This window comes from Vulpes lagopus, chromosome X (genome assembly GCF_018345385.1).
Source record: "Vulpes lagopus strain Blue_001 chromosome X, ASM1834538v1, whole genome shotgun sequence".
Classification (NCBI taxonomy): Eukaryota; Metazoa; Chordata; class Mammalia; order Carnivora; family Canidae; genus Vulpes; species Vulpes lagopus.
In genome coordinates this window covers 17,402,193-17,428,074 of record NC_054848.1, presented here as the reverse complement: position 1 = coordinate 17,428,074, position 25,882 = coordinate 17,402,193, and the positions used below count along the sequence as shown (strand labels likewise).

General features: G+C 35.8%; 1 protein-coding gene and 1 long non-coding RNA gene across 6 annotated transcripts in view; one reads left to right on the top strand and one right to left on the bottom strand.

Annotated features, from left to right (window-relative positions):
• Positions 1-25,882, bottom strand: part of CNKSR2 (connector enhancer of kinase suppressor of Ras 2) — a 273,141-nt gene that overhangs the window by 55,252 nt on the left and 192,007 nt on the right. For all 5 annotated transcript variants that reach the window (XM_041741834.1, XM_041741837.1, XM_041741833.1 and 2 more), the window contains 4 exons: positions 7,497-7,545; positions 6,904-7,076; positions 4,005-4,078; positions 3,643-3,714 (listed from right to left, as the gene is read on the bottom strand). In XM_041741834.1, the coding sequence (XP_041597768.1) occupies positions 3,643-3,714; positions 4,005-4,078; positions 6,904-7,076; positions 7,497-7,545 (368 nt within the window). The remainder of the gene's footprint in view (positions 1-3,642; positions 3,715-4,004; positions 4,079-6,903; positions 7,077-7,496; positions 7,546-25,882) is intronic.
• On the top strand, positions 325-11,466 carry LOC121483375. Its single transcript, XR_005985733.1, has 4 exons — positions 325-427; positions 7,006-7,092; positions 7,528-7,655; positions 10,803-11,466. It is a non-coding gene; the product is annotated as an uncharacterized LOC121483375 (long non-coding RNA).

The following is a 25,882-nucleotide window of genomic DNA, read 5'->3' as shown; positions in this document are numbered from 1 at the left end:
ATATCACTAATGTTATAAAACAAGACAATATAGGTATGGGGAAATTGAGCCTAAAGTGAACTTTCCCATGAACTTGTCAACAATTAACAGAGAATAATGTAAGGAGAGGAAAAAATGAGTAAGAACTACGGGAGAAATGTACAAAAAGTAATTGCCAAATAGAAATGGGTGAATCCTCACAATTATAAGGACATGCATACTGACATGATAAGGAATATATAGGCCAAATAAATTCAGTAAATAAGTCTCAGAATACTTGAGAAACATGATGTTTTATTTTCTTCCCACAGATTTCACAGACTGGCAAATTTTTTTTTTCATGTTTCAGTGCTCATTTCTGAGGAGGAAACAGATGGATGGTGGTGGGGGCCTCAAAAGTGTTTTTGCAAATTACCTCACAAACTTATATCTGTTCAAAAAATAGAAGGTGAGATCTTAATATTCCAAGAGTGTGTGTGTGTGTGTGTGTGTATTATATATATATATATATATATATATATATATATATATATATATATATATTTGGGTATATATGTAAATAAATTTGGGTATATATGTATTTGGGTATATATATATATAAATAAATAAATTTGGGTAATGTATGTATACACACAGAGATTTTTTACATAAAAATTAAATTTAAGGGACACCTGGGTGCCTCAGTTGGTTAAGAATCTATCTGCCTTTGGCTAAAGTTGTGATCCTAGGATCCTGAGATAGAGCCTCGTGTCAGGCTCCCTGCTTAGCAGGGAGTCTGCTTCTCCTTCTCCATCTGCCCTTTCCCTTGCTTGTGCTCTCTCTCTTTCAAGTAAATAAATAAAATCTTAAAAAAAATTAAATTTAAGGAGTACTTTTTTCATTCCAATTACTAGGTTCTGTCAAAACTCAAACTATATTTTAAATATACATACGATAGTGCTTTAGAGATGAAGAAATAACCAGATAAAGCTTATATTTATGTAATAATTAGCATAATTATAGTATTATAAAATCTCTTGAAGACTTAGGTACATTTCTTTAAAGGATTATCTATAGAATGAACCAATGCCCAGATTATGTAACAATCAGGCTAATGAACAAAATTGTTGGAGGGCATCTCTCCCACCAGTAATCCTCTGTTTATTTCTAGCAATGACATTCCTCCTTTCTATTAACAAATAATTTGCCTATTGAAAGTAGACATTGGGAATATGATTATAAAAAAAGAAAAATTAAAACAAAAGTTCATTATACTTAAGTTTTCAAAAAGATTTACTATTTCAAGACAATGTAATTTTGAAGGTTATAGTGTACCTAGCAAGGCTCACATAAAACAGCACTCTTAAATGTATCATGTAGAGATGACATATTTGATCAGATCCATTTTTTCCCTTTGACTCGCTGCTTAGAAAAAAACAACAAAATGAAACACATGGATTGGCTTAGTTTCTTCCATGATATTCTGAACCGGATACATCTATAGGAGTATTAGGGAAGAAGAGTATCATGACACACTTTTGAAGTTATTGCTAAAACAGGGCAGGGAGTGGAGACAAGGAACGGTTTTATAGTTCATGAAAAGGCATTTTCTATGCCTTAAAGAGACCCTGATTAGCATGTTTCATGAATAATTAAGTTATGCTAATTCTTAGAGGTGATTTTATCCATCTTATAAGATAGAATAATACTCATTTTTACCACTTATTCAGTTTGGCCATGATGTAAACTCTTCATATTCATCCCAAGGGCACTGAGCTCAACATGTGATAAAATAGTGAGGAACTAGAACAGTAGAATTATAAAATTATTAAAACACAAAATAGAGCATCACAACCTCTCTCTCACCTCATAAGCATGTGAATAAACATTTTCATTTTGAGAACACATTAAGGAGAAAAGGCTCTCCAAATTCCAATTGCCTAGTGTGAAATTTCAAGAATGGGAACATAAATCAAAAGAAGATTATGGGAAGTACAAGAAAGACTCAGTCCCCTTATTAATAATAAAATAGTTTATCAAGTGTTCTCTACATCTGTTTGCCATTTCTGTGTATTCATATCCTTGCTTTGGACAAACCATGCTTTTACTCCCAAGTGTCAAAAAAACCCAAGATCATTTATAAAAGCACATCAAATGTTCATTTAGTATGCTCAAGCACATTTGTAAAGTTGCACAATCTTGTGCTTAAAAATATCTGGATACTGAGGCACCTGGGTGGTATGGTACAGTCAGTTAAGTGTCTGACTTTTGCTTTCAGTTCAGGTCATGATCTCAGGCTTGTGAGATTGAGCCTCTGCATCAGGCTCTGTGACGCACTCAGTGTGGAATCTACCTAAGATTTTTTTTTCTCTCTCCCTCTGCCCCCTACCCCCCTGAACTCTCTTTCTTTCAAATAAATAATTTTTTGAAAAAATACCTGGATGCTAATTTTTTGGAAACACACAAAGAAAGGTAAATGGAATAAGAGTCCAAAGTATATAAAAGGAATATATATTACCAGCAAACACTTAAATAGCACTTACAATTGAGCACAGACTGTTCTAAGCCCTTTATGTGTGCTCATTTGCTCCTCACAAAAGTCCTTTGGGTGGAGATGGTTATTATGTCCATTTTTTAAAGGGGTCAATACCTGGCATAAAGAGGTCCAGTTCTTTTTTTTATTTTTTAAAAGATTTTATTTATTTATTCATGAGACACACACACACACACACAGAGGTAGAGACACAGGCAGAGGGAGAAGCAGGCTCCATGCAGGTAGCCTGATGTGGGACTCGATCCCTGGTCTCCAGGATCATGCCCTGGGCTAAAGGCAGTGCTAAAGTGCTGAGCCACCGGGGCTGCCCAAGAGGTCCAGTTCTACAGCCAAGGTCACACAGCTAGTAAGTGCGAGAGCTGACATTTGGACAGTCTGGTTCCAAAGTCTATGCTTTTAATCACTGTGCTATGCTGCCTCTCCCTAACTGTTGGCAACTTATATATGTCATATGCACTGCCTGCTGAAGACTTGTAAGAAGGAAAAATCTGAATCTCAAATCCAATTTCTATAGATCTAGACACGAGAGAAGGAGGAAAAGGAAAAGTTAAAGTGGAAACCTGGAGCAGAATGTTGTAGATGATAGAGAAATACATATTATATATATACATATATATAATATATGTATATTTCCACCCTCAAAGCCCCAAATAATCATGTAGCCATTAAAGCATTTGGCTGAATAGTTTTGTCCAGTGATAGAAGAAAGGTGATAGAAATATTAACTTTGCTTAGGACTGAATTTTGAGATGGATGTTGTGTCATAAATACTTAGCACCTGGAAAAGTCAGATTTTTGGGTGATTATCTCCCTGTCCCCACCTGGGAATAAATTTGAAGACAGAATCTTCAAATGGTCTTTAAAAAACTTTTTTACAGTAAATTTTTTAGGTCTATATATGGATTCAGTCACATTTTTTTGTAAATCTGATAAACAGTCAACAAGTTTATTCTGACTTTTAAAATGATGTTCTCTGAAATTAGGTATGGCTAGATGCAGCTATGCCTGAGTCCATTTTATTTTAAAGTGATCAATCACAGTGACATTATTCTCTAACATTAATGTGGAAAACTTAGAATTCTAAGCCTAACTGACTTTCTAAGTGCTTTGAAATTTAAGTAACACTTTACCTGTTCATATCATCAAGATGCTCAGCAGCAAAATAAAAGCTTTTGATTTTAGGATGACAGGCTTTGAATGCACTGTAAAAGGAAACAAAGTACACTTACTTTATTTCAAATTGGGAAATAAGTTAGAACCAAATAATTTTTATGGGTAAAATTACCTCAGCATCTAACCTGAGTTCACATATATAATGCTTCTGCCATGATGACAGAAATCAGTAAAAAATTCAATTTTCTGCCCACAAAACTGCTTTCTTATTACCTCAATTTGAAAGCATTAGACAAGCACCCTCTAATTTAAAAGCTAGAAATTAAAAAAAAAAAAAAACCTTCCTTTCTCTCCCTCTCCCCAAATAAAACCAACTTACTATTTCTTGCGGCATTCACTGGCTCTATCAATTTTAAATTCAGGCAGACTGATGAATCCTTCTGCTTTTTCATCCTAAAGAAGCAACACTTTTATTTAGGGTATTATATACAAAGGGTTGAAGCAGATAATATAATATAATCATGTCTTTAAAAATCTATACTAATAAGTTTGTTCATTTAATTTCTTAAATTTAGCATTGGGTGTTATACTGTATGTTGGCAAATCGAACTCCAATAAAAAAAATACAAAAAATTTTCTTAAATTTGACATTTTAGAGATTAGAGTTTAACTCTAACTTGTTATATTCCATTAAACTGGAGATATATTAAAAAAAAATAAAAAAATAAACTGGAGATATATTTTGAGCATTTGAAATACTACAAATTAAGATAGACACAGAAATTTTGAAAAGTCTTTCTTATAGTAGAATGTAGATAGAAAATTCTTTAAATTGTCAAAGTGAAACGTTTCATAAGTAGTTTTCTCACCAGGATGTATATATACTTTTATAACATATAAAATAACTTCAGTCCATGTTCACCATTCATAATTTTCTGTAATTTTTAACGTTCAGATGTGACATATATTGAAGTTTACTAATTCCTTTTCCACCTCCAGAAAGTTTTTTTAATCAAACCTGAATTAAATATGCTGTGTATTCAAGATTTTATAAATGAAATAAGTTAATTTGATCTTCAAACATCTAACTTGGTATGCATGCTATTTATATACATGGTCATCTTCTACTTGGACAATTGAATGAAATCCATAAAATCCTCCTACTCTAATGTGGCATGGAAAAACAAGACAGGAGAATTATCCAAAATCTTATGTTAGATACAACTTATTTCAACTAGGCTAAGACTACCTTTGGCTAAGTCATTGTTGTTGACCCTTTCATCCAAGCTCCCAGACTTTTACTCCCCCAAACTTTGATCTGTGCTATATCAGTTCATGCCTCCTTATATATCAAGTTCAAGTGAGATTACACCCCCATCTGCTATCTTAAAGAAAAAAATGCAGATTCTCAATTCTTTCATTGTGTACGTAAAATGTAAAACTTAATAAAAATATGGTATTACGGATAGTGACTGAAATGTGTGTTACAAAAAAAGAGAGTATTATAACTTTTTCAATATTTTCCAGTATTTGAGTATTTTTTTCTTCCAATCTTGGGGTAAACACAATAGTTTCAAATCTCTTTTTCAACTTCAATGTCTGTCATATCAACCTGGATATCTTTAATTTAAAAATTCTAAATTTTGAACAATTTAAAATATTTTTGGAGTAGATATGATCTTCCTGTAATGTGATGAGGGATTTTTACATTTCTCCTAAAAAAATCACACTGTGTTCTTCTTGTAATGTATACTATGGAATTATTCATTCACTTCTCAGAAGGCTAACATAGTAACAACTCTGAAACATAGCTACTGTTCAATAAAAAAGGGCCTCAGTTTTTTATCACTTACACTTTGAAAGAATATAATATAGCATACAGCAGACAAATCTACAAGTGAACTTAAAGAGAAACAAAGACTATATTTTGATACTGTTTGATTGGCATATAAAAAGTATTTGATGTTAAATGAAAATATTAGTAAAATTGTTTTTTATATCTAAAATAAGATACACTTAGTGAAATAGAAGACTTTTTAGGTAATTGTGTAATTGGAACAAATAATATCAAAAGTGCAGAAAATAACTAAATCCTTCTATATAATGTAGGCATTTATTTTAAATAGCAAAACCTTACTTTAAGATTTTACAAATGAATAAATCAATTTGAAAAATATTACTAACAGCATATGTGTATTGAGTACTGAGTGTATGCTAGGCATTATTCTAAGTGGGCTTTACATGAACCGATTGATTTCATCCATATGATAACTCAGTGAGCTAGGCACTATTATTACTTCCCCTTTTTGCAGAGGAGGAAAGTGATGCGTAGTAACCCAGGTGGGTTAAGTCTATTCTCTTAAACATGACAAACATAACTCCTCTAGACATTTTATAAGTATAATTATGTTAAATTATACTTCAAAAATTAATCTTCAAATGCAAATTGATGCATGTCTTAACATAATAGTATTCCTATAAGACTATGTGGCCAGCACACCATATTAAACCATGTACATTTTTTGAGAAAACAAATGAACAATAGAAGTTATTGTTAAAAAACTCTTAATAAGGTGAACTGAAAGATGTCTATGGCAAAAGAATAAAAATAAATGCAGAGTCAAACAACGAGTAAGGTATACTCTTGTGTATCTGTTGTGATAGGTGGTAGGTCATGATATAACTACTCTGGATAAAGATGTGTTTACTGCAAATGAAACAGGAAATCCTAAGAACAACTTAAATATATTATATACACTTCCCTCTCCCCATCCCTCAAATGGTCCAAATGAAATGGATATTTGCAGATTTTTAAAACTAGTCTTCTAGTTCATGTATTCTTTAGGAAAAACAAATAAATTCATGTGCTCTTAATTTACTTAAATTCTTAAAGAACTTTCCCCCTCAAAAAAAAAAAAACCAAACAGAAAAAATTTAAACTTTACGCAAAAGTGAGACATTTGAAAGTCTACTTCAAATTCCATATATAATCCTTCTAGTTAAGCTATTGCCGGAATTAGTTTGACATTTTGAATTAGACACACAAAATTTTATCTGTGTTTCAGATATGTTGCCACATTCAAATAATTTAGACAACTATCTTCCCAAACCCCCCAAATGCAGTCATTTTAATAAAGGCAGATTAAAAAATAACTAGCGGAACTCTCTTGAATTAACATTAAGGTGGTTATATAGTTTTAAAATAGAAGTCCCCAAATGGTGATTCTTTGGGTTAAAGACAGAAAATGAATGAGAAAATAAAACCTGCTTTGTCTTACCTCCTCATTAATATACCAATACAGGGATGCATCCTTTAGGACAAACCAATATTTCTTCCATTTCTGTGAAAAATAACTCTTTGCATCTTTCTTTTTCCAAAGCCAACCTTCACAGTCACCCCGGCCAAGATCTTTGCAAGAAATCCGTCTTTTGCTCTTGCCAGCTATAGGACCTAAAGATCATAGTAGGTAAAAATGCTTTTTAAATTTTATACAAGTGTGAAGGTAGAAGATTAATCTATAGCTCATAAAGATAAGTCTGGGGCTTAACAACCTTAAAAATTCTTATTTTTATCATCTCAGAATATAAAACTATGGAAATCTTTGATATCTTTCCTCCCATCTAAGTGACATGCAATGTAATCAGAAATGTGTAATCGCAGTCTCAAAACCAGTTGAGACTATTTATTGTAAAAGGAACCCCTTCATCACAATTGACCTGAAAGAGAAGCTGGTCTTGGTAGCTCTTGCTAGGGGACTGTGTTCTTCCAAACCACAGTGGGTTCAGGCAAGAGAGGATGGGTGAAAGATGCTGACGATTATCACAGTGCAAACTAAGCAGCTATGTATTTCATTTCCTTTCCTTTTCTTACCTTTGTTTTTCTTCTTTGATTTATGTTGCAGTGAGGACTGCTGAAATGTCTGAAATCAAAGAAAGGGAAGGTTATTATTATTTGATACTCAGGGTGCCATCCACAGTGCCAGCATGCTGCACAGAACTCTCAAGAACTGAACAATGACTCAGAACCCAGGTCAGAGAAAGCATCTTCTTTTTCCAAAGACTCAAAACAAATTCATATATATCATGTCACTTAACTTTCTAATCTCCCACAAAGCAGGAGAGGATATTATCATTGTCTTTCTTTTGTAGTAAGAGAAATCAGGGCAGTGGTGAAACTCAGGGCTTTTACATATATATATTGCTCATATATATTGCTTTCCCAGGCAATAGGTCGTTTGAGTCTCACAAAGTCAAATAGGACTCTCACTTGTTACTGTGAAGTTCATTCCCTTTCCATAAGCCAACAGCACTTGGATGAATATTTTCTTGTCATGCCTATTCCTGTCACTAGTACTGGGAAGTTATCTTCATATAAGTGATGTCAGTACCTTGGCTCTTCAGTTCATCATCTCCAATGATCTTTACTTCTCTTCTCCTCAGCTCCCTATTCCCATGACCAGGTTTGTTAAGTACACTTCAACCACTGCCTCTATTACTGACATTTTATGTAGCCCAATAGCTTCAACCTAGTCATTTTTAGAAAATCTCCAAGGAAGCATCCAATTTGTCGACCTTACCACCCTTTTGTGCCTTTTTCTTTCTCACTCAGTTTTCAGGAGACATCATTATAATCATTACACTGAGCCATGCTCTCTCTATCATACTGGTCTAGCTAAACCTGTCTATCTGTCTGCTCTATACTAAGTATCAGAAAGGCTTAATGTCTTAAGGGAAAAATCCACAACTGGTCTAGCTTTTTTTCTTAAGGGAAAAATCCACAACTGGTCTAGCTTTCAATGACTACAAATCACTGGTTCCAGTCAGTCAGTCTACTAAGCTACCTTGTCGTTCAGTGGTATAATGAGGTTAATTATGTTCACATGATTAGCTAGCTAACGGGGTACAGAGATAGCATGTGCAATTTCATTCACATATACTCCTTCAAAATGAATTTTAGGTATCAGGATCTTCTTTTTCTTTACAAAGGTATGCCTGTAAGGAGTAATTGGATTTTGTTTACGTAAAATTCGCTGGTCTTGGTTTCATACAATAAATACATTTGTATTCTGTGACATACTTTCTTATTTGGTATCTTTGTTCATAAAATAACATTCTACTAATATAGAAATTTTCTTATTTTGTGTATGGTTTACTTAATTCTCATGAATATGGTATTATGGATGGATACCAGGCCTAAAGATAAGGATCCAATAATTTGCTCATGTACAGTATAACTAAGAAATAATTGTCCTCAAAGCAATAGAAACATGTCTGTATGAGGTGTGTGTGTTTACAAAATTTTGCAGGATACATGGCTACAGAAATCCATAATCAATTTTGGAGAGAAAACAAAAGATAAAATCCGTTATGCTGTGTTGATTGTCTTGAGTGCGCTTTTGTTTCAAAAAAAGAGCTCAAATAGTAACTCAGGCTGTGCTCAAGTATAGGTAATTTATATATAGTTATTTTCCCTAAAGTGTTTGTCTGTAAAATGATTTTTTTCCTTTTGTGTTTCCTCAAGTACTCATTGTAATCTTACAATTCATTATTCTTAACAATGACAAAGGTGTGTGGTTTGTTTTTAGGGAACTATATGTATTACAGACAGCTCAAAATAATTGAGTTATATAAGGTACCTCCTATACTTTTTGTATGCTATTCCTGAGATCCTGGAGGTCTACTTTAAAATCTACACAAAAAATATTTTATGTTCTCCAGGTTTTCTTTTAATAAGATTATCTTTTCATAGAAAAGATATATGCATAGATATATTTTCATACTGACTGTGATTGCAGAGTATAATCAGTGTACTTATTGTTGAAACCCAAGAACTCCAAGGCACACAATACAGATTTATCCAACATTCAAAGAAGCACAGCCATAGATGTCTTTTGTAAATATTACAATGAAATTATCTTAAAAGAGAGTTTATTTTTCTGAGTGACATGACATTTTCTAAAATAAAAAAAGGAATTGAGCTACAGTTGAGCCTTGAACAATGTTACAATGTTGGGGGTTAGGAGCACCAACCCTGTAACTTTTGACTCCTCCAAAACTTTACTAATAGCCTACTGTTGACCAGAAAGCTTACTGATAATGTGAACAGTTGATTAACATATATTTTGTATGTTGTATGTATTATATACTGTATACTTACAACTTTTTCTTTTTTTCAGTATTTCTAGGCAATGTGGTTTGTCTGAGTTTTTTTCAAATTGTCACCCATCTCTAAAATTTTTTCCATTATATTTATTGAAAAAAAGTGGACACAATGGAATTCACATAAAAATGAATAACTTGTGTTGTTCAAAGGTCAATTATATGTATTTTTGAAAGTAATAGGAAAAGCAGTGAAAACTATAATTAAGGAAAAAGGTCTCTTGAGAAGAGAGTTAGTACAGCAGGCTTCAGGCTCTTATCTCAGAAGGGTCTGCTTGCAAGGTTAGACATCAGCTTCCATCTGGGAACTCGGCTGGCAGTTCCCTATACTGATGAGAGCTTCACTAAGCAACAAGACTGTTTTGCCCACCCAGGGACTAAACACCTGTTTTTCTTTGGGGAATCTAGAATTTTTGTAGTTGCTAGACAGAGGATGTCTCTATGACCAATCCAATAAAAGCCTTCGGTGCTGAGTCTTTAATGGGCTTCCCTGGGCAGAGACACTATACACGTGACTGCATTTTTGCTGCTTGGGTGAAATTGCACTCTGCATGATCTGTCACAAGGAGAGAGCAGAGGAAGCCTGAACAAAGATTTCTCCAGATCCCATAGGTGTCTTTTTTCCTTACTGCTCTGACTATACCTCCTTGCTGTGTTACTGCAGTAAATCTTAGCTGTGGGTAGAACTACATGTGGAGTCTTGTGAGACCTTCCAGTGAATCATGGAATATGTGGGTGATCTTGGGAACCTCTGAAAAAGCCTCCTATTCAAAAGAGTTCTTACAAACTTGTATTAAAATTATGTATTAACTATGTATTAAAATATGAACAATGATTCATATTGTTCATATGCATAAATAAGCTACTGACAGTGAAGGTTTCCTCATGTCATCAGTGGTGGGGTGATTAAGTACTCCTGAAGTGCAAATTTAGAATCCTGTGTAGTCTTTTCTAGTAGCACTGATGGAATTATTCATTCTGAGTGACAAATATTTAATTGGTATCACTTTTTTTTCAGATTCTAATGATATCATGAGAAATTTAATGTAAGCAAGACATTAAGAAGAGACCTATGACTGTAATGGCTAACACAGAAGATCATATAAGGTGCAATGACTGAAAAAGAAAAAAAAGACGCCTGGAATCTTTGTTTTCATGATGATGAATGCTTTTCTCATGATAGTGGAATTTACAATATATTTTATTTTTTTATTTTTCTTATTAGCTTCAGATCATCCTTCTTCCAGGTTCATTCTCAAGTATATTCTTTAGAAGTTCTTTCATAACAGTCTATTGAGTAGCAAACCCTTCTAGGTTTTTATGTTTGAAAATATAAAAATCCTTTACTCTCAAATAATAGCCTAGCTGGGCATAGAATACTGAGTTGAAAATAATTTTCCCTCAACAATTTGAATATATTACTTTATTTTCTTTTGGCATTTATTGCTACTCTTAAGACATCTGTAGCTACTCTGTCATTTGTCACAAGTTATGTTTAGTCTCTTGGTAGCTTTTAAAATATCTTTATCCCTGATAGTCTGCAATTGTACCATGAAGTGTTTAGGTTGTAATTTCTTTTAAATAATCCTATTTTTGGGACGCCTGGGTGGCTCAGTGGTTGAGCAACTGTCTTTGCCTCAGGACGTGATGCCGGGGTTCTGGGATCGGGTCCCACATCGGGCTCCCTGTGAGGAGCCTGCTTCTCCCTCTGCCTATGTCTCTGCCTCCCTCTCTGTCTCTCATGAATAAATAAATAAAATCTTTAAAAATCCTATTTTAAATTCATTGTGTTGTCCTTGAAGGTATTATTTCTTTAATTTTGAATATTCAGGCACTATGTCTTCAAATGGTTTCTTAACCAGTCTTTTTTTCCCCTCTAGACATATGTTGACACCCCCCAATTTATCATCCATGTATCTTTCATATTTTTTATCCTTTATATTTTTGCAATGCTTTTTAGGTAAATTCATTCTGATATCTTCTAATTTTTTAATTCTCTCTCTTATTGCATCCAGTCTAAAGTTTATCCTATTTACAGAGTATTTACTTCACTGACTATATTTTACATATCCAGGATGTCTAGTGGGTATTGGCTCTTTTGCATATCCACTGTTCTTAATCATTCCATTATTATTTCAAAATTTATTTTAAGTGCTTTGTGGATTTTCCATAGTTTGTACTTAGTAAGGAAAGAATCACCTATGTACAAGTCATAGCTCTGGTCAGTAGCTGTTTTTTTATTTAATCTCCTCACTCATGGGTAAGGAAGCTCTGCTTGCTTTCTCAGTTTTTTCACTCAATGAGTCAGTCCTCAGTTTCCTGACATGGCTGCAGTCTATTTGTTCCCTGATACCCATTACAGTGGACTCTCAGCCATTTTTAAGTCTTTCTGGACTCAGAGTCTACCAGGTATGTGGTTTTAGTTCTCATTCATAACTGAGCAATTTTGTTCTTTTTTTCTGGTCCTTGGGGACTAGATCTTACTTTTGACCATGATTATAACTTTTTTTTTAAATTTTTATTTATTTATGATAGTCACAGAGAGAGAGAGAGAGAGAGGCAGAGACACAGGCAGAGGGAGAAGCAGGCTCCATGCACCGGGAGCCCGACGTGGGATTCGATCCCGGGTCTCCAGGACCGCGCCCTGGGCCAAAGGCAGGCGCCAAACCGCTGCGCCACCCAGGGATCCCTGATTATAACTTTTTATGTGTTTGGAGTAGGGTGAGTGTGTGAGTGTGTGTGTGTGTGTATGTGTGTGTGTATTTAAAGCATAAGCTCATAATGCTTACTGACCACAAAAATAGATTTCCTTTCTAAGCATTTGTTTTGTTTTTGTTTTTAATGATTTTATTTATTTATTTATGAGAGACACACAGAGAGAGAGAGAGGCGGACATAGGCAGAAGGAAAAGCAGGCTCCTCACAGGGAGGCTGATGTGGGATTTGATCCTGGATCCTGGGATTATGCCCTGAGCTGAAGGCAGACACTCAACCACTGAGCCACACAGACATCCCATTTCTTTTGTAAGCATTTGTGAAGATTAACTGCCTTGAAATTATGTTTTTAGCTTATTTCCTAAATTATCTTTCAATAAACTCTTTCTTTTTAAAATATTTTTTATTTATTTATTGAGAGAGAGAGAGAGAGAGAGAGAGAGAGAGAGAGAGAGAGAGAGAGAATGAGAGAGACTGTGCACAAGATCAGGGGAAGGGGCAAAGGAGAGGCAGAAAAATCCTTAAGCAGACTCTCCGCTGAGTGAGGAGTCCGACGTGGGGCTCTATCCTAGGACCCTGAGATCATGACCTGAGTCGAAACCAAGAGTCAGACATTTAACTGACTGAGCCACCCAGGCGCCACTCAATAAAATACTTTTAATGCCCTCACTAATACTTTCTGTTTACTGTAGTAAGCATCTAGGTGAAAGTTCTTTGGATTTTCTCCCTAAGAATGTCTACAAACTCTCATCTTTAGTAACGTACCACTTCATATGGTTAGCTAGGAGTTCTCGTGTGAGTTGCAGGTTTCCTAACTCAGTTTAACGTGTACAAAACTGAGCTTATGATATCCACCACCTATCAGCCAATCTGCTCCTCTCCTGGTCTTCTGTACCTTAGTAAATAGCAAGTCCATTTCCCCATTGTCCTCCCTGCCTCTGCTCTTACCTTCTCTATTTTTAACACAAGAGCCAGAGTGATCTTGTTAAAATATGATTTGAACCGTGTTATTCTTCTACACAAAACTTCAACTGGCTTCTTATTCTACTTTGAATCAATGCAAAAATCCTTGCAATGTTCTCGAAGGACCTGCATGGCCTGGCCCATCTGCCTCCTGCTCCCCCTACCTTTGCTAACTTTGCTCCAGTCACACATGCTGCAGCTAGAGCAGGCCAAGCAGAGTCACACCTTAGGGACTTTACTCTTGCCGTTCCTTTTGTCTGAGATGTTCTTGGCCCAGATGTTGTTGGGGCTCACTCCCTTATCTTCTTCAGATCGTTACTCAAATGCTTTCTTTTTAGTAAACTCTTCCCAGACTTCCCTATCTAAAATTGTTACTCTCGTTGCCCTCAATGCTTCCTGTTTCCCTTCTCTGCTTTATTTCTCTCCTTAGCACTCAGCATTACTGAAAGTACTTATATTTCTTGTTTATTGCTCAGCCTTCCCTCCAAATATAAATGGCATTAAGGGAAATTCTGTCTATTTTATGCACTGTTTCATCTTCTGCCTAGAACAGGGCCTAGTACAGAGGAAGTACTCAATAAATACTGGTTGAGTGAATGGACGTTGAGCAAACCATCAGCAAAGAGCATAGGATGTGGTCTTAATCAGGTGATTGTTTTAACCTGAAGAAGTCCTGCCACAGGGGAGATAAACAAGCTAGGTATCCTTTCTCCAATAATCCATGTATAGGTCTGTACTTTAGTAGGCTGTTTCTTTTGGTAGATAAGAAATATTCCTTTTTGTCCACTCTCCTTTAGCATTACTTGCACTGAGACAGTCTTAGTGCACTTAATGGTTTAAATTTGAATTCAAGATATGGCTGGCAAAAGGACATTAAATCTGTGTCAAAAGATAAATATGCAAATAATTATATGATGAATTATGAATGGATGTGTTGAAATCATAATTCTCCCCATAAAAATAGAATGTGCTAAAATAAAAGGCCATTATGAAAGTATTGTTGATCCTCTACTTAACCATGGCGATGCATGCAATAGTATTCTGTTTGGCTATAAAAGATCCCTTTTTCAGACGTTTGCCTGAAAAGACCATTTATCTTTCATTTTGTCCACAGATGTTCTGTTCAAACTCCATTCCCCCCTCTTTTGGATGAGGAAGTGTGGGGGAGGGTAATTTGGGTCATTCTTATCCTGAAACTTTCAGAAGCACTTATTTTAATTGTGGAAGAAAATGACAGGTTCTGTGTTACATTTTGAAAGCTCAGCTACTATTAAATTCTTCTCAAGTTGCAAATTGCTACACTTATGGAAAAATTTGCAATCAAAATACTCTCTTGTTGCAATATAGCAACTTCCTCTTACTGTAATTTTCTGCAAAGTTCCAACATTTCTGCACTGACTAGTCAAACCAATAGCTTATTTTCTTATACATAAGAAAAGAAGGTGCTTAGCAATTTCAAACACTCGGGATAAATGATAGCTACTTTCACATATTTAATTTTTAAATAAATAAACAAATGCTTTTAAGATTTAAATATTTCACAAAGAAAAGCATTTTGCCTTACTTTCTCATTATTGCTGCTGGCAGAAAAAAAGTCTAAATATGAAGAAGTGGGGTAAGATGCTAATGGGACTAAATATTAAATCAAGAAATCTTCCACTTACAAGAAATAAGGGCATAAATTGAACAAGTTTGCTGTTTGTGGTAGCCTTGCACATTCTGCTGCATGGGAGACGGGGGAGACTTTGGACGCACACGAGGTCTCTGGGTACAGTGGGGTGAGGTTGCTCTGGATTCTGTCAATAAGGTTAACCTGACTTTATATTGACAGAAAATGCTTCTGCAGGCACTCAAAAATAAGCGTGCTTTTCAAAATAATAAGCATGCTAATAAATTAGCATCCAAAGAATAAAAAGGCAGTAATTAGGGGGTGGAATTTAGAGGTCAAACTCATTAGGTTGGGCAGAATCAACATTTCATCAAAAGAATATCACATGTATCAGATTCTGAAGGAAGGAAATGATTGAATCCTATTCAGGATCCCATTAGGTGATATCTCTTTTCCTATGGGGTGGTAAGGTAGGAAGAAGAGTGATTAGTGGTGAGTAGTTGAGAAGGGTAACAAGAATCACAACCCTTGGGGGGCATCTGGATGGGTGGCTTAGTCAGTTAAGTGTCTGCCTTTGGTTCAGGTCATGATCTCAGAGTTCTGCACCACATGGGGCTCCCTGTTCAGCAGGGGGTCTGCTTCTCCCTCTCTCTCTGCCCCTCCCCCCTACCTGTTCTCTCTTGCTCATTCTCTCTCAAATAAAAGAAAATCTTTTTAAAAAAAGAATCACCATTCTTGGGAAACAGGAACTGGCATTCTTGGTCACAATAATGATCATTTACTGAGGGCTTCCGTGTCCACACTGTCTTAGGGACTTTATATCAGTTATTGACCTTAAACCTGACAATAAACCTTGAAAGTGGTTATCATTAAGACCATTTTAAAGAAAAGAAAATTGAGACACAGGATGTGTAAACAGCTTGCTCAGGACCACAGAGATAGTGGCAGAATTAAAATTCAATCCCAGGTCTGTCAGTCCCAAAACCTGTTCTAATCGCTCTGTGCAATACTGCCTCCCAAATAAGTACTCTGTAGTCATAGTAACAGTGTGAGAGTAAAGAAAAACGGCTTATGACATGAAGATTTCCACTTATGAAAACCTCTCATGACATGTGATATAAGTACATTGCTATGTGGAAAGAAAGGATTCTATAAAACAGAAAGATACTAAGGGTAACATTTTATTATTAATGGAGATAATTCAAACTGGAAACATTTAACCAATTTCTAATTTTCATGCTTTTGTCAATTTTATTTTAATTAGCAAGTTATATTGCTCTGTGGATTAAAATAGAGATTTGCAGGGTTTTTCTTCTTTCTTGGGGGGGTGACCATTAATCATAATATCTTCATGAGAGGAGCTCTCATGTTAACATTTTAATTTTGCAAATGAAATAGAAACTAAGGCTCAGCCAAGTTAGACAAGGATGGGACTGCAGTCACATTTTATTCAAACCTATTAATAGTGTTAATTGAACTCAGTGCAATTAAAAAACCCTATGTCAATACTGATGAGGAAAATCAGTGATCCAAATAAGGCAAGCCTACCTCTCCACTAATTCTTTACACAGGAGAAATCTCCTGGAGCTGATTCATTGTGTTATGCAATTTTTCACCTGATACACTGCTGATTATTATGCAATGCCTTAAAATTACTTGGTTCGCTTTCTCAAGATGTGGTTTCTAACTACTGCATTAATTTCTATAAAGGCAGAAGCCATCTGCTTTAGCTCACCACGCTATACTCAGCTCCTAGCACAGGACCTGATATATAATTATCTGTTGAAAGCATGAATCAAACAGTTCCTAAACCACCTGTGTGTGCAGGACACAGAGGCTATGCATTATGACATCTCACATGCAATCTGTCAGCACATCCTGTCCATTCTCCCTTCAAAACATATCCAGAGTCCAACCTCTTCTCCACTTCCACTTTAGAGTCCAGGACTAAGCCACTATCATCTCTCACTGGAATCGACCAGATCCTATCTTGTCTCTTTGCTTTCACACTTACTTCAGCCCCTTCAGTTTATTCTCAACACGTCAGCTGGAGTGACACACTTCGAATGCTTATGCTTCAGCAAGGATGGAATACTTGGTACCTTACCCCTGCAGCAATTGGGATAGGAATCAAGAGACCTGACTTCTAGTTCTACATGTTCCAGTCTATATTCCAGCTCTGTGATTGTGGTCAAGCCACTGAATTACTCTTGACCTCTATTTCTTCATCTGCAACATCAGGGATTTGGACCAGATACTCTGAGAATATCTCACAGTTCACTAACATGATTCTGACTTAAAAATGGGAAAAATGGCTGGTCGCCAATGTACATCCAATTGTTGACGTTTTATTAATTATGTATATCCATAATCAGTGTCAGTCTTAACACTTAATGCTAGATTATTCATTGAAAGGCACTTAAGTTTATACTTAAGCTCCACCATGTATGGAAGTAACTTATCGCCAGCCATATTAGATACAGCTATTTTGGGGTGCTTGACTAATGTGTACAATTAACACAGATTTTGCATGAATCAGAGGCAGAAAGTCTAAACAGGTGAAAAGCAGAACGAGGGCAGTTCTTGCTCCTGACACTTCTATTTGACAAACTGTCGACATCTGGGTGTCAGAGAAATCAGGGTAGGCTTGCCCATCTTTCATGACAAAGAAATGTTTATGATCAGGAAAAACTGAGAGAACCAGATTTTCTATCTGAAGACTACTCAGTGACAAGGAAATAAATTATATATAAAAAAAGGAGAAATAAATAATATAAAAGTAATCACCTCTATAAAGAATTCACAAAACCTAAAAATCTCAAATGAGGCTACTGTATATGGCATGATAACACTGTCAGCAATGATATAACTGCATCATAATTATTGAAAAATTTTCCTGGCTATTGACTTCCTAGCTTTACTTAGAAGAGTATGAAACTAACAGCTTTTTCTGGATACCTTTATTTTTAGGTTTGTTGCTCTGATATATTGTACAGATTTTCTTGTCATGAAATTCTTGCCATGTCAGTGTAATTCATTTCAAGAGTGCTAGCTTTTATCTAAATACCTTTATGGCTAAGAGTATGTTTATATTAAGCTCTTATTCTGAGATTTTTGCTTTTAGAGAGTAGACAAACTCTCCAAGACAACCACTTCAAATGTTTCTACATTTGCTAGTTTTGCTGCAGTTTTCTTGATCTGGAGATTTTTTTTCTTATCAGAAAATCAAGGAGGATGGTGGATAAAAATAAAAGTTAAATTTAGAAAGTTTTAAAAGTCACTATATATGCAATTCATTTTATAATAAAATACTTGAGAAAGATCATACTCTTCTTTCTCTTCTATTCTAAACCATGTAGTAGGACATGATTTTGAGACTAAGAAAGCAAAACTGTTTTTATCTAACAGAAGGGAAAAAAAGGACTTGATGGGAAGTTTTTTTTTTTTTTAAATTCTGTGTTTGCAGCAGGAATCAAATCATTACGCTATCAATTTAGATGGCATTTTCCAGAGTTCTCTCTGCAGTGCTATGCTCATCTTATAAATGAGAAAACTGAGTAAGAGAAAGAAAGCATTTTATGCAAGCTCAGATATGAAAAATTAGATTTCTTCAGGGCCTGATGTGTGCTGCCACTTCTCCAGAACTGATTGCCTTAAATGCACCTAGATTAGGTTGGGTTTGTTCTCACCCCAGTGGTATGGACGTTTTGGGAGTATGGTTGGAGGAAAGATACTAAGAATATCGGTGCAGTACCATAGTGCCAGACACAGTATCAGATACTTCACATAAACTATTATCACAGGGAGCCAAAGCTCTTATATAATTAAAAAACATCTATGGCGGGGGGCGCAAAGGAATATAAGATACAATAGCCTTAAAACTATTTTTATAGCAAACAAAGAAGTGGATTTCATATGGCTGTTTCTCATGGCAGCTGTCTGATAGAAAATGAGGATGTGATGCTAAAACACAACTACGTGAAGGAGGTTCAACAAACTGGCAAAGGTAACATGATCAAGGTATATGGGCCTTGTGGTACTCCTCCTCAGAGTATGAAAGGAATTCTTTAAGGAGTTGGTGAATGTGTTGTATTAAGTAGAAACCTCTTTAGGTAAATTAGACATGTTATCCAAATTATTGATTCTATTAGTCAATCTCTTGACTGAAGATAGATAAATGACAATTTGAAGTAATATTTTCCAATATATGCTTTGGAAAATTAAGTCAGTGGGCTGTACGGATGATACCTTCATAGATGTGGGCTGTGCCTTGAGTCCACTCCAGATTCATGATAATTTAGAATTTTGCACTTTACCACCGATTTTCATGCGGACTGTCACTAGAGAATTTGCAAAGCAGATTTTACCTGGTAGGCACCTATAGTGGCCACAGAAAAGGAGACCTTGATGTGGTGGCTTCTGATTGTGTCAGCCTGGGAAAGCTGGAACTATGTGTCTCAGAATTCCCTTCTCTGCTCTGTACGGTTCTAGTTAGGGCTGGCCACAAATAAATTTGTGTGACTTTTGGAGAATACGAGTGAAATAGCAGCCCTTATGCCCTGAAGGCTGGAGCAGCACATCACTCAGCGCTGCAGAGCACACACATTGTCCTGTTGTGCTGCTTGTTGGCTCGGGTCAGTGGTTGGATCCACAACTTCAGCTCTGCTAGGTCCTGGGCCAGGAGCCTGTGAATGGCCACAGTGGAAGACACCAGCTTTGTTTTAATGTTGGATGGAACATTCCAGTTTGTGCTCATGGGTTCTAGTTTATCTTTCTCTCCCTGGCTTCACATCCAGATATTCAGGACCACTGTCTCTGCTGAGGTATCTTAACCAGCTCCTTAACTGAGCAGGGTCTAGCCCTTTATTCCACATTACTTAGCGCTTCTTCACTGATTGAATCCTGACTAATACACTCATTAATGGCCAAAGAAGATGTATGTTTTAGTCCTAGATAGCTTTCTAATTTGCTCCTTGGGAAGTAAATTCCTCTCCATGTAGATGAATTAATTTCTTTTCCTTATGACATTAAGAATATCTCCTATGTGCCCAGCACAGGAAAAAAACTTTATATACAATGTATGATTTAATTGTGAAGCAGCTAGGTTAGGTAAGTATTATCCTCTTTTTACCAATGAGAAATTGAGGTTCAGAAATGTGTCTAGGTTCATACAGCTGGCTTCAGACTCATGTTCTATAAGTACAGCATTATTCTTAGCCATCTGAATCTTAGAAAAGGCAATTCTCTTCTTTAGTGCTGAGCCCTTTTATTCAGAGGTGGTTAGATACAAGAACCACTGTCTCCTGAGGCCACTTCAAATTTATGACAATAAAAGAAAATATGAGAAGATAACTTAATCTCCTATTTCTTATAGCAAGAAACTTTGCATCTAGTTAATTTAAAATTATTTACAGGGATGCCTGTGTGGCTCAGGGGTTGAGCGTCTGCCTTCAGCCCAGGTCTCGGGATCGAGTCCCGCATCAGGCTCCTTGCATGAAGCCTCCTTCTCCCTCTGCTTGTGTCTCTACCTCTTTCTCTCTGTGTCTCTCATGAATAAATAAATAAAATCTTTTAAAAAAATTATTTACATATTAAGAAAAGGAACTGAAACATGAATCTATTTCTCAACATTCCAGATGGTTTTGGGTTCAGGTCTATTAGGATCCTGTTCTTGGCCTAGCCTGATATTTGCAGAGATGTTAAAAACCAGATTTAGCAATAGCATTTAGAACTGAGATTCTAGGTTGTGTTTGTGTACTTTGGCCCACTGACAGTTGCTGTCTAAGCCAAAAGCCAATGAAGAGTCCATGGAAGCTGCAAACAATTTAACACTCTTCTTGGAAAAGTTTTCTTCAAGAAACTAGAACATAATAGTAGTTAGTAAGTGTGCCCTAAACTTCATTCTCACGTAAGATATGGGCCATGAGATGCAGACATGGAGTTTGTTAGGAGGAATCTTTGTATGACATTTGGGTATATGCAGCAAATCATTAGGTCTACATTGTGGAATTACAGGATACTAAAACTGTCAAGGGGGTAATATATTTTAGGAGTTGAGCAAAGAAAATAATTTGGTATAGATTATAATTCTTCAATCAAAAGAGGCCTTAAAGAGTTCTGAGGTAAAGTAGTTTTACCTGGAGTTTTATTAAACTTGAGATGTTTTATTAAATGAGTTATGGTGGTGAAATAATGTGGGTAATATGATTATGGGAGCTAAAAAGGCCTACTGCCAAAAAAAGGTTGAGGATATTTTTTGTGAGGCTATATAGCTGGAAGACATAGGTCTATAACACGAGAGAATGGGGCTTCTTTGACTTCTCTGATCAAGGCAGGTACGCCCCTAAATATTGACCTTAACAACCAAGCCAAAGACCTCTCATCAGAATTTAGGTCTTACTTTATTTTTTTCAAAGGCAACAAGGAATTTGTAATAAGACTCAAACTTAATAAATTTCAACTTAATAAATTCCTAATTCAATTCTTTTGAGTCCTGTTTTGCATGATGCCTCACTAATGAAGCCAGATTTTGTGTTTGGCTTCCTGGCAGCCATTATCTAACCAGGAACTAGCAGAATGAAACCCTTATTTGTTCAAAAATGAAACTGAAAAGAATGGCTTCAGTCTGAAGCAGGGCATCTTAGCAGTTTTTGATTGTGGCCCCTAAGACATGCCAATAGTCCTCATGGACCACTGGTCTCCGCTTAATGACTATATAAGTACTGTTGGGTATGGATGATTCATAATACCATTTTTAGAAAATTGTCAGTAATACAAATCACAACATGCTACATAGTAAAGCAAACAACCTAAAACAAATGAAAACCAAAAGCGATGAAGTCTAACAGTAGTTTATAATGAAAAAGAAACAGTAACTGAAAACTACAGATAACTTAAAACAAATCCTAATGGCATATCATTACAGCATTCCTCCCGAAAATGGTGGGAACCCGAATCATCTGCACTTGTGCTTGTGCAGTAAGAGTGTGACTGCACCATTAGTTACATGGATACCAGGCTTTTTGGAGAAACAGTGAACTAGAATGTTCGGTAAATTCTATTAATGCATTGTTTTATGATTATTCCATTTGTAACCTTTTAAAATAATGTAGTATGTTATTATTAAGCAATATCTAGTCACAGGTGAAAATGGAAGTCTGTGCAATTATGTGTTATTTGCCCATAAGAATCAAAGAAAGGACCTCCATTTGTGCATCAAGCCTCAGCCACTAGGAGCCCTTTGCCAAGGACAGCCTATATATGGAGAATCACTGCTCTAGTAAAATTGCCCAACAGTAAATGCTTTTCACAGTATGCAGGGCTTTACTAACTGTGACATTAACACTCTAGAAATAACCAAGTCATCCACAGGAATCAGAGAGTATCTAAAATACGAGTACAATAATGTTTACAATGGACATCTCACATGTCTGCATATACCATGGTGAAGAGAAACATCATGTCACACTGTACTATAGCCGTTGTCCAGATGGGTTAAGTCAAAATGCAGAGAAAGTGGTTATTATAAATAACTGTTGGGTCAGAGATGGCTTTTTAGCCACTAAACTTTAGTTTTATTTCAGTTTCATTGATCCTGAAATAATGCAGCCAAGTCAGGTAGCAATTAGACAAACCAACCTTTATGACTGCAGATAAATTTAATTATAAATGTTTATATCCTGACAATATAGCATACTTTGCATCATAATGAAAATAGTAGCTGTCTTCTCTAATAGATGGTAAAATATTACTCATAGTAGAAATGGCTTTATTCATCTAAAAATGTGAAATTTGGAGCCAGACTGGTTGCACTTGTGTTTCAAGTCTGCTGTTTTCTAGCTGTGTGACAAGTGAGGTAAACTCTGTGTTTCAGTTCTGCAAAATAGAAATAATAATAGTAGCAACCTCACAAGGTCAACTTGAGGATTCAATGAGATAATGTGTATAAATTCTTAGTATAGGAACTTAGTAAGCAATGAATCAATGACAGCTACTATTAGTAGCAGCAGTTCCAATATTATTATTAGTTAATATATATTCCATAGCACTTAGATTGAGCTTTACAGATGGTTAACACTACTAGAATTGCTATAGAGTTTCTGTTAAATTATGTGGGTTTTTCTGAGGGGCAAGACAGTATGCTATGAGGCCGACTGCTAATTTTCAAATCCCAGCTCTATCACTTATTATTTATTTAATCCAGGGCCTCAGCTTCCTAATCTATAAAATGGGAATAACGCCAAAACCTTTTTCACAGGGCTGTTATGAGGATGAAATGAGTTAAGACGTGTAAATTACCTAGAAGCATGTCTGTTGCATAATGTTCATCTACTTGTAAAATTAAAAAAAATGTCTTTTAACAGCTCCCCACCTCCTTCTTCCAGGAGTTCCACCAAAAATACCTTCACAAGTTGATGAGGATGGCTAAAAGTATTTATTAGACATAAAACAACAACTGAGTGTTTGCTTTTATATCCTAAACAAAGACAAACCATATAAATGTTGGAGTGTTAGGAAATTATCCAGATTTTGGAGCACCTGCTCGAAATTTGTTTTAAATAAGCCATCTAAAATCACATTAATCAGTTTATGGAAGTATACATGCAGGTTGCCTGGATCCATAATCAAATTTTACCTGTTTTGGCATCTCAGCACATAGATTTAAAATAAGTTATTATTTTGTTTATGGATTTTTTTAGCAGCTTTAATGTGAGAGCAAGTTGTCATATGTATATCTTATTAAGGAAAAAAAAACCTGAATCTAATCATTCTTTATTTAAAGGCTTTTATCACTACATTTAAATTTCTGTCTGTCTGTCTCTCTCTCACACACACATATACACACTGCTGCCTGCCTTTTATTCCTCTGCTCTCAAAGTCAGATGAGGGCTTTGCCAGCTAACGACTCCTATATTTTCAGACAGAGAATCAGTGAGTAGGTAAAATAAAGTTATAGTCTTTTGAAAAATACCACAACATGCTTGGCTGACAGAATATTGTGACCTCCATAATGAGATGGCAGTGATAGGAAGAAAGCAAGAACAAGCTGGGACTGAATCTCTGAGCTGGAGTAGAGGAGGTGGGGTGGGGGCTGAGGGAGAGCTAATCCTGTTGCCCTAATGGCACCTGTGAAGCAGAGAAGTCTTGTAAATCACCCTGATTAAAGGTGCAAACTGGGACATGCTTTGATAAGAAGCCCAACATGGTAAGTGTAAGTCACGAGGTGTTTCCAATACTCTAAAATGGGTGGGTAGCCAGAGGTAGATTCCACATGGCCTGTCTTCTGTAGCAGTAAACCAAGCCAGATGCTCCTTGGCAGAGGTGCCAGTAAGGGCAGGGTTCCAATCGTTGGAGTGAAATGGAATGTTAATCGATAAAGCAAAGCAGGATTTAGTAATATGGACTAGATAAACATGACAAGGTATTCAGAGTCCAAGGGCTCTCTCCACAGGCACATGGGACACTGAACCTATGGTAATAAGTTCCTGGCAACTTCCACTATTCATACACTCCAACTGAAGGCCTGTTTGTGTTGGGCAGGACATGGAGGTGGCTGTCTGCAGGCTGAGGACATCAAATGAGAGAGCCTGAGAAAGGCGGTGAAGTTCTTGTCACATTCAGTCAATCATTTATTTGTCTCATGTTTACTGAGCATTTATAAGATACAATACCTATATTCCGCATTGAAATATAGTGCTGAACAAGATGGAAAAACTTCCCTTTCTTGTCATGAACACAGACATGCCCTCCCTACTATGTACAAAGGAGAAAGACACCACGCATATAGTCACATAAATGAGTATATAATCATAAATCAAAAAAGGTTTTGAAGAAAATATAGAGGGTGCTAAGAGGCTATAATAGGTGAAGCTGAACTGAGTTTAGAGGGTAGTGATCAGGCAAAGCCCCTCTGTAATTTCAGGTTTAGATGGGAGTCAGCCGGGGGGAAAAGGTATAAAAAAAAGCAGTTTCAGTACAGGGCACAGCATGTCAAAAAAGGAAAGAGGTAGCAAAGACTGGTGGATGACCAGGGTAGTCAGGACATAGTAAGTGAGTGCCTGTTAGACAAGTTTAAGAAAAAAAAAATACTTGAATAATACATAGAACTAATAAAAAACTGTATATTTTATGATACCATAAACTTCTCAATCTTCTTTATTATTATATACACATTTCTGCTATAACTGCTAAGAGGAATGAGTCAAACAGTGAGATCAAACTGTATTTGCTTTGCTTTGTGTATTTTTATTGGGCTGCTTTCCAAAATAGACCAATGGGGATTATAATCTAGGTCTGCTTATGGGGAACCTCTCTTCTCCACCCCTCCCCAACCCCCACCACATAGACTACATTTTTTTGGTAAGTTCTTTACAAGGTATTTAATGTTGATATAATCCTACTATTAAATTCAACTAGATTTTGTCTAAATGTGAAATCAGACCACAGGGAGCTAGTATATCACAGCAGAGATAGCAGCCTACGACACTCAGGACTCAAATCTTTAGAGCCCTCTTCCACTTAAGCCCTAGTTCATTAAAAATGGCTGTGTTATCCAAAGGAATAATTAGTAAGAATGATTAGTGGTTCCTCATGAAAGTGATTAAATATTGATATTGATCTTGTGTTTCCAGGCAATTTAACGAAAGGAAAAATCCTTTAATTTTTAAATAGGTGTGCATAAACAGATTAAAAAACCAAGAATTCCTGTGAAATATAAAAAGCAATACTTTAAGCATATGTTGTTTTGCCTCCAAGGTCCAGACAATTTTAACTACAATGATCTATAGTCTCAGCAATAGATTATGCCAAATA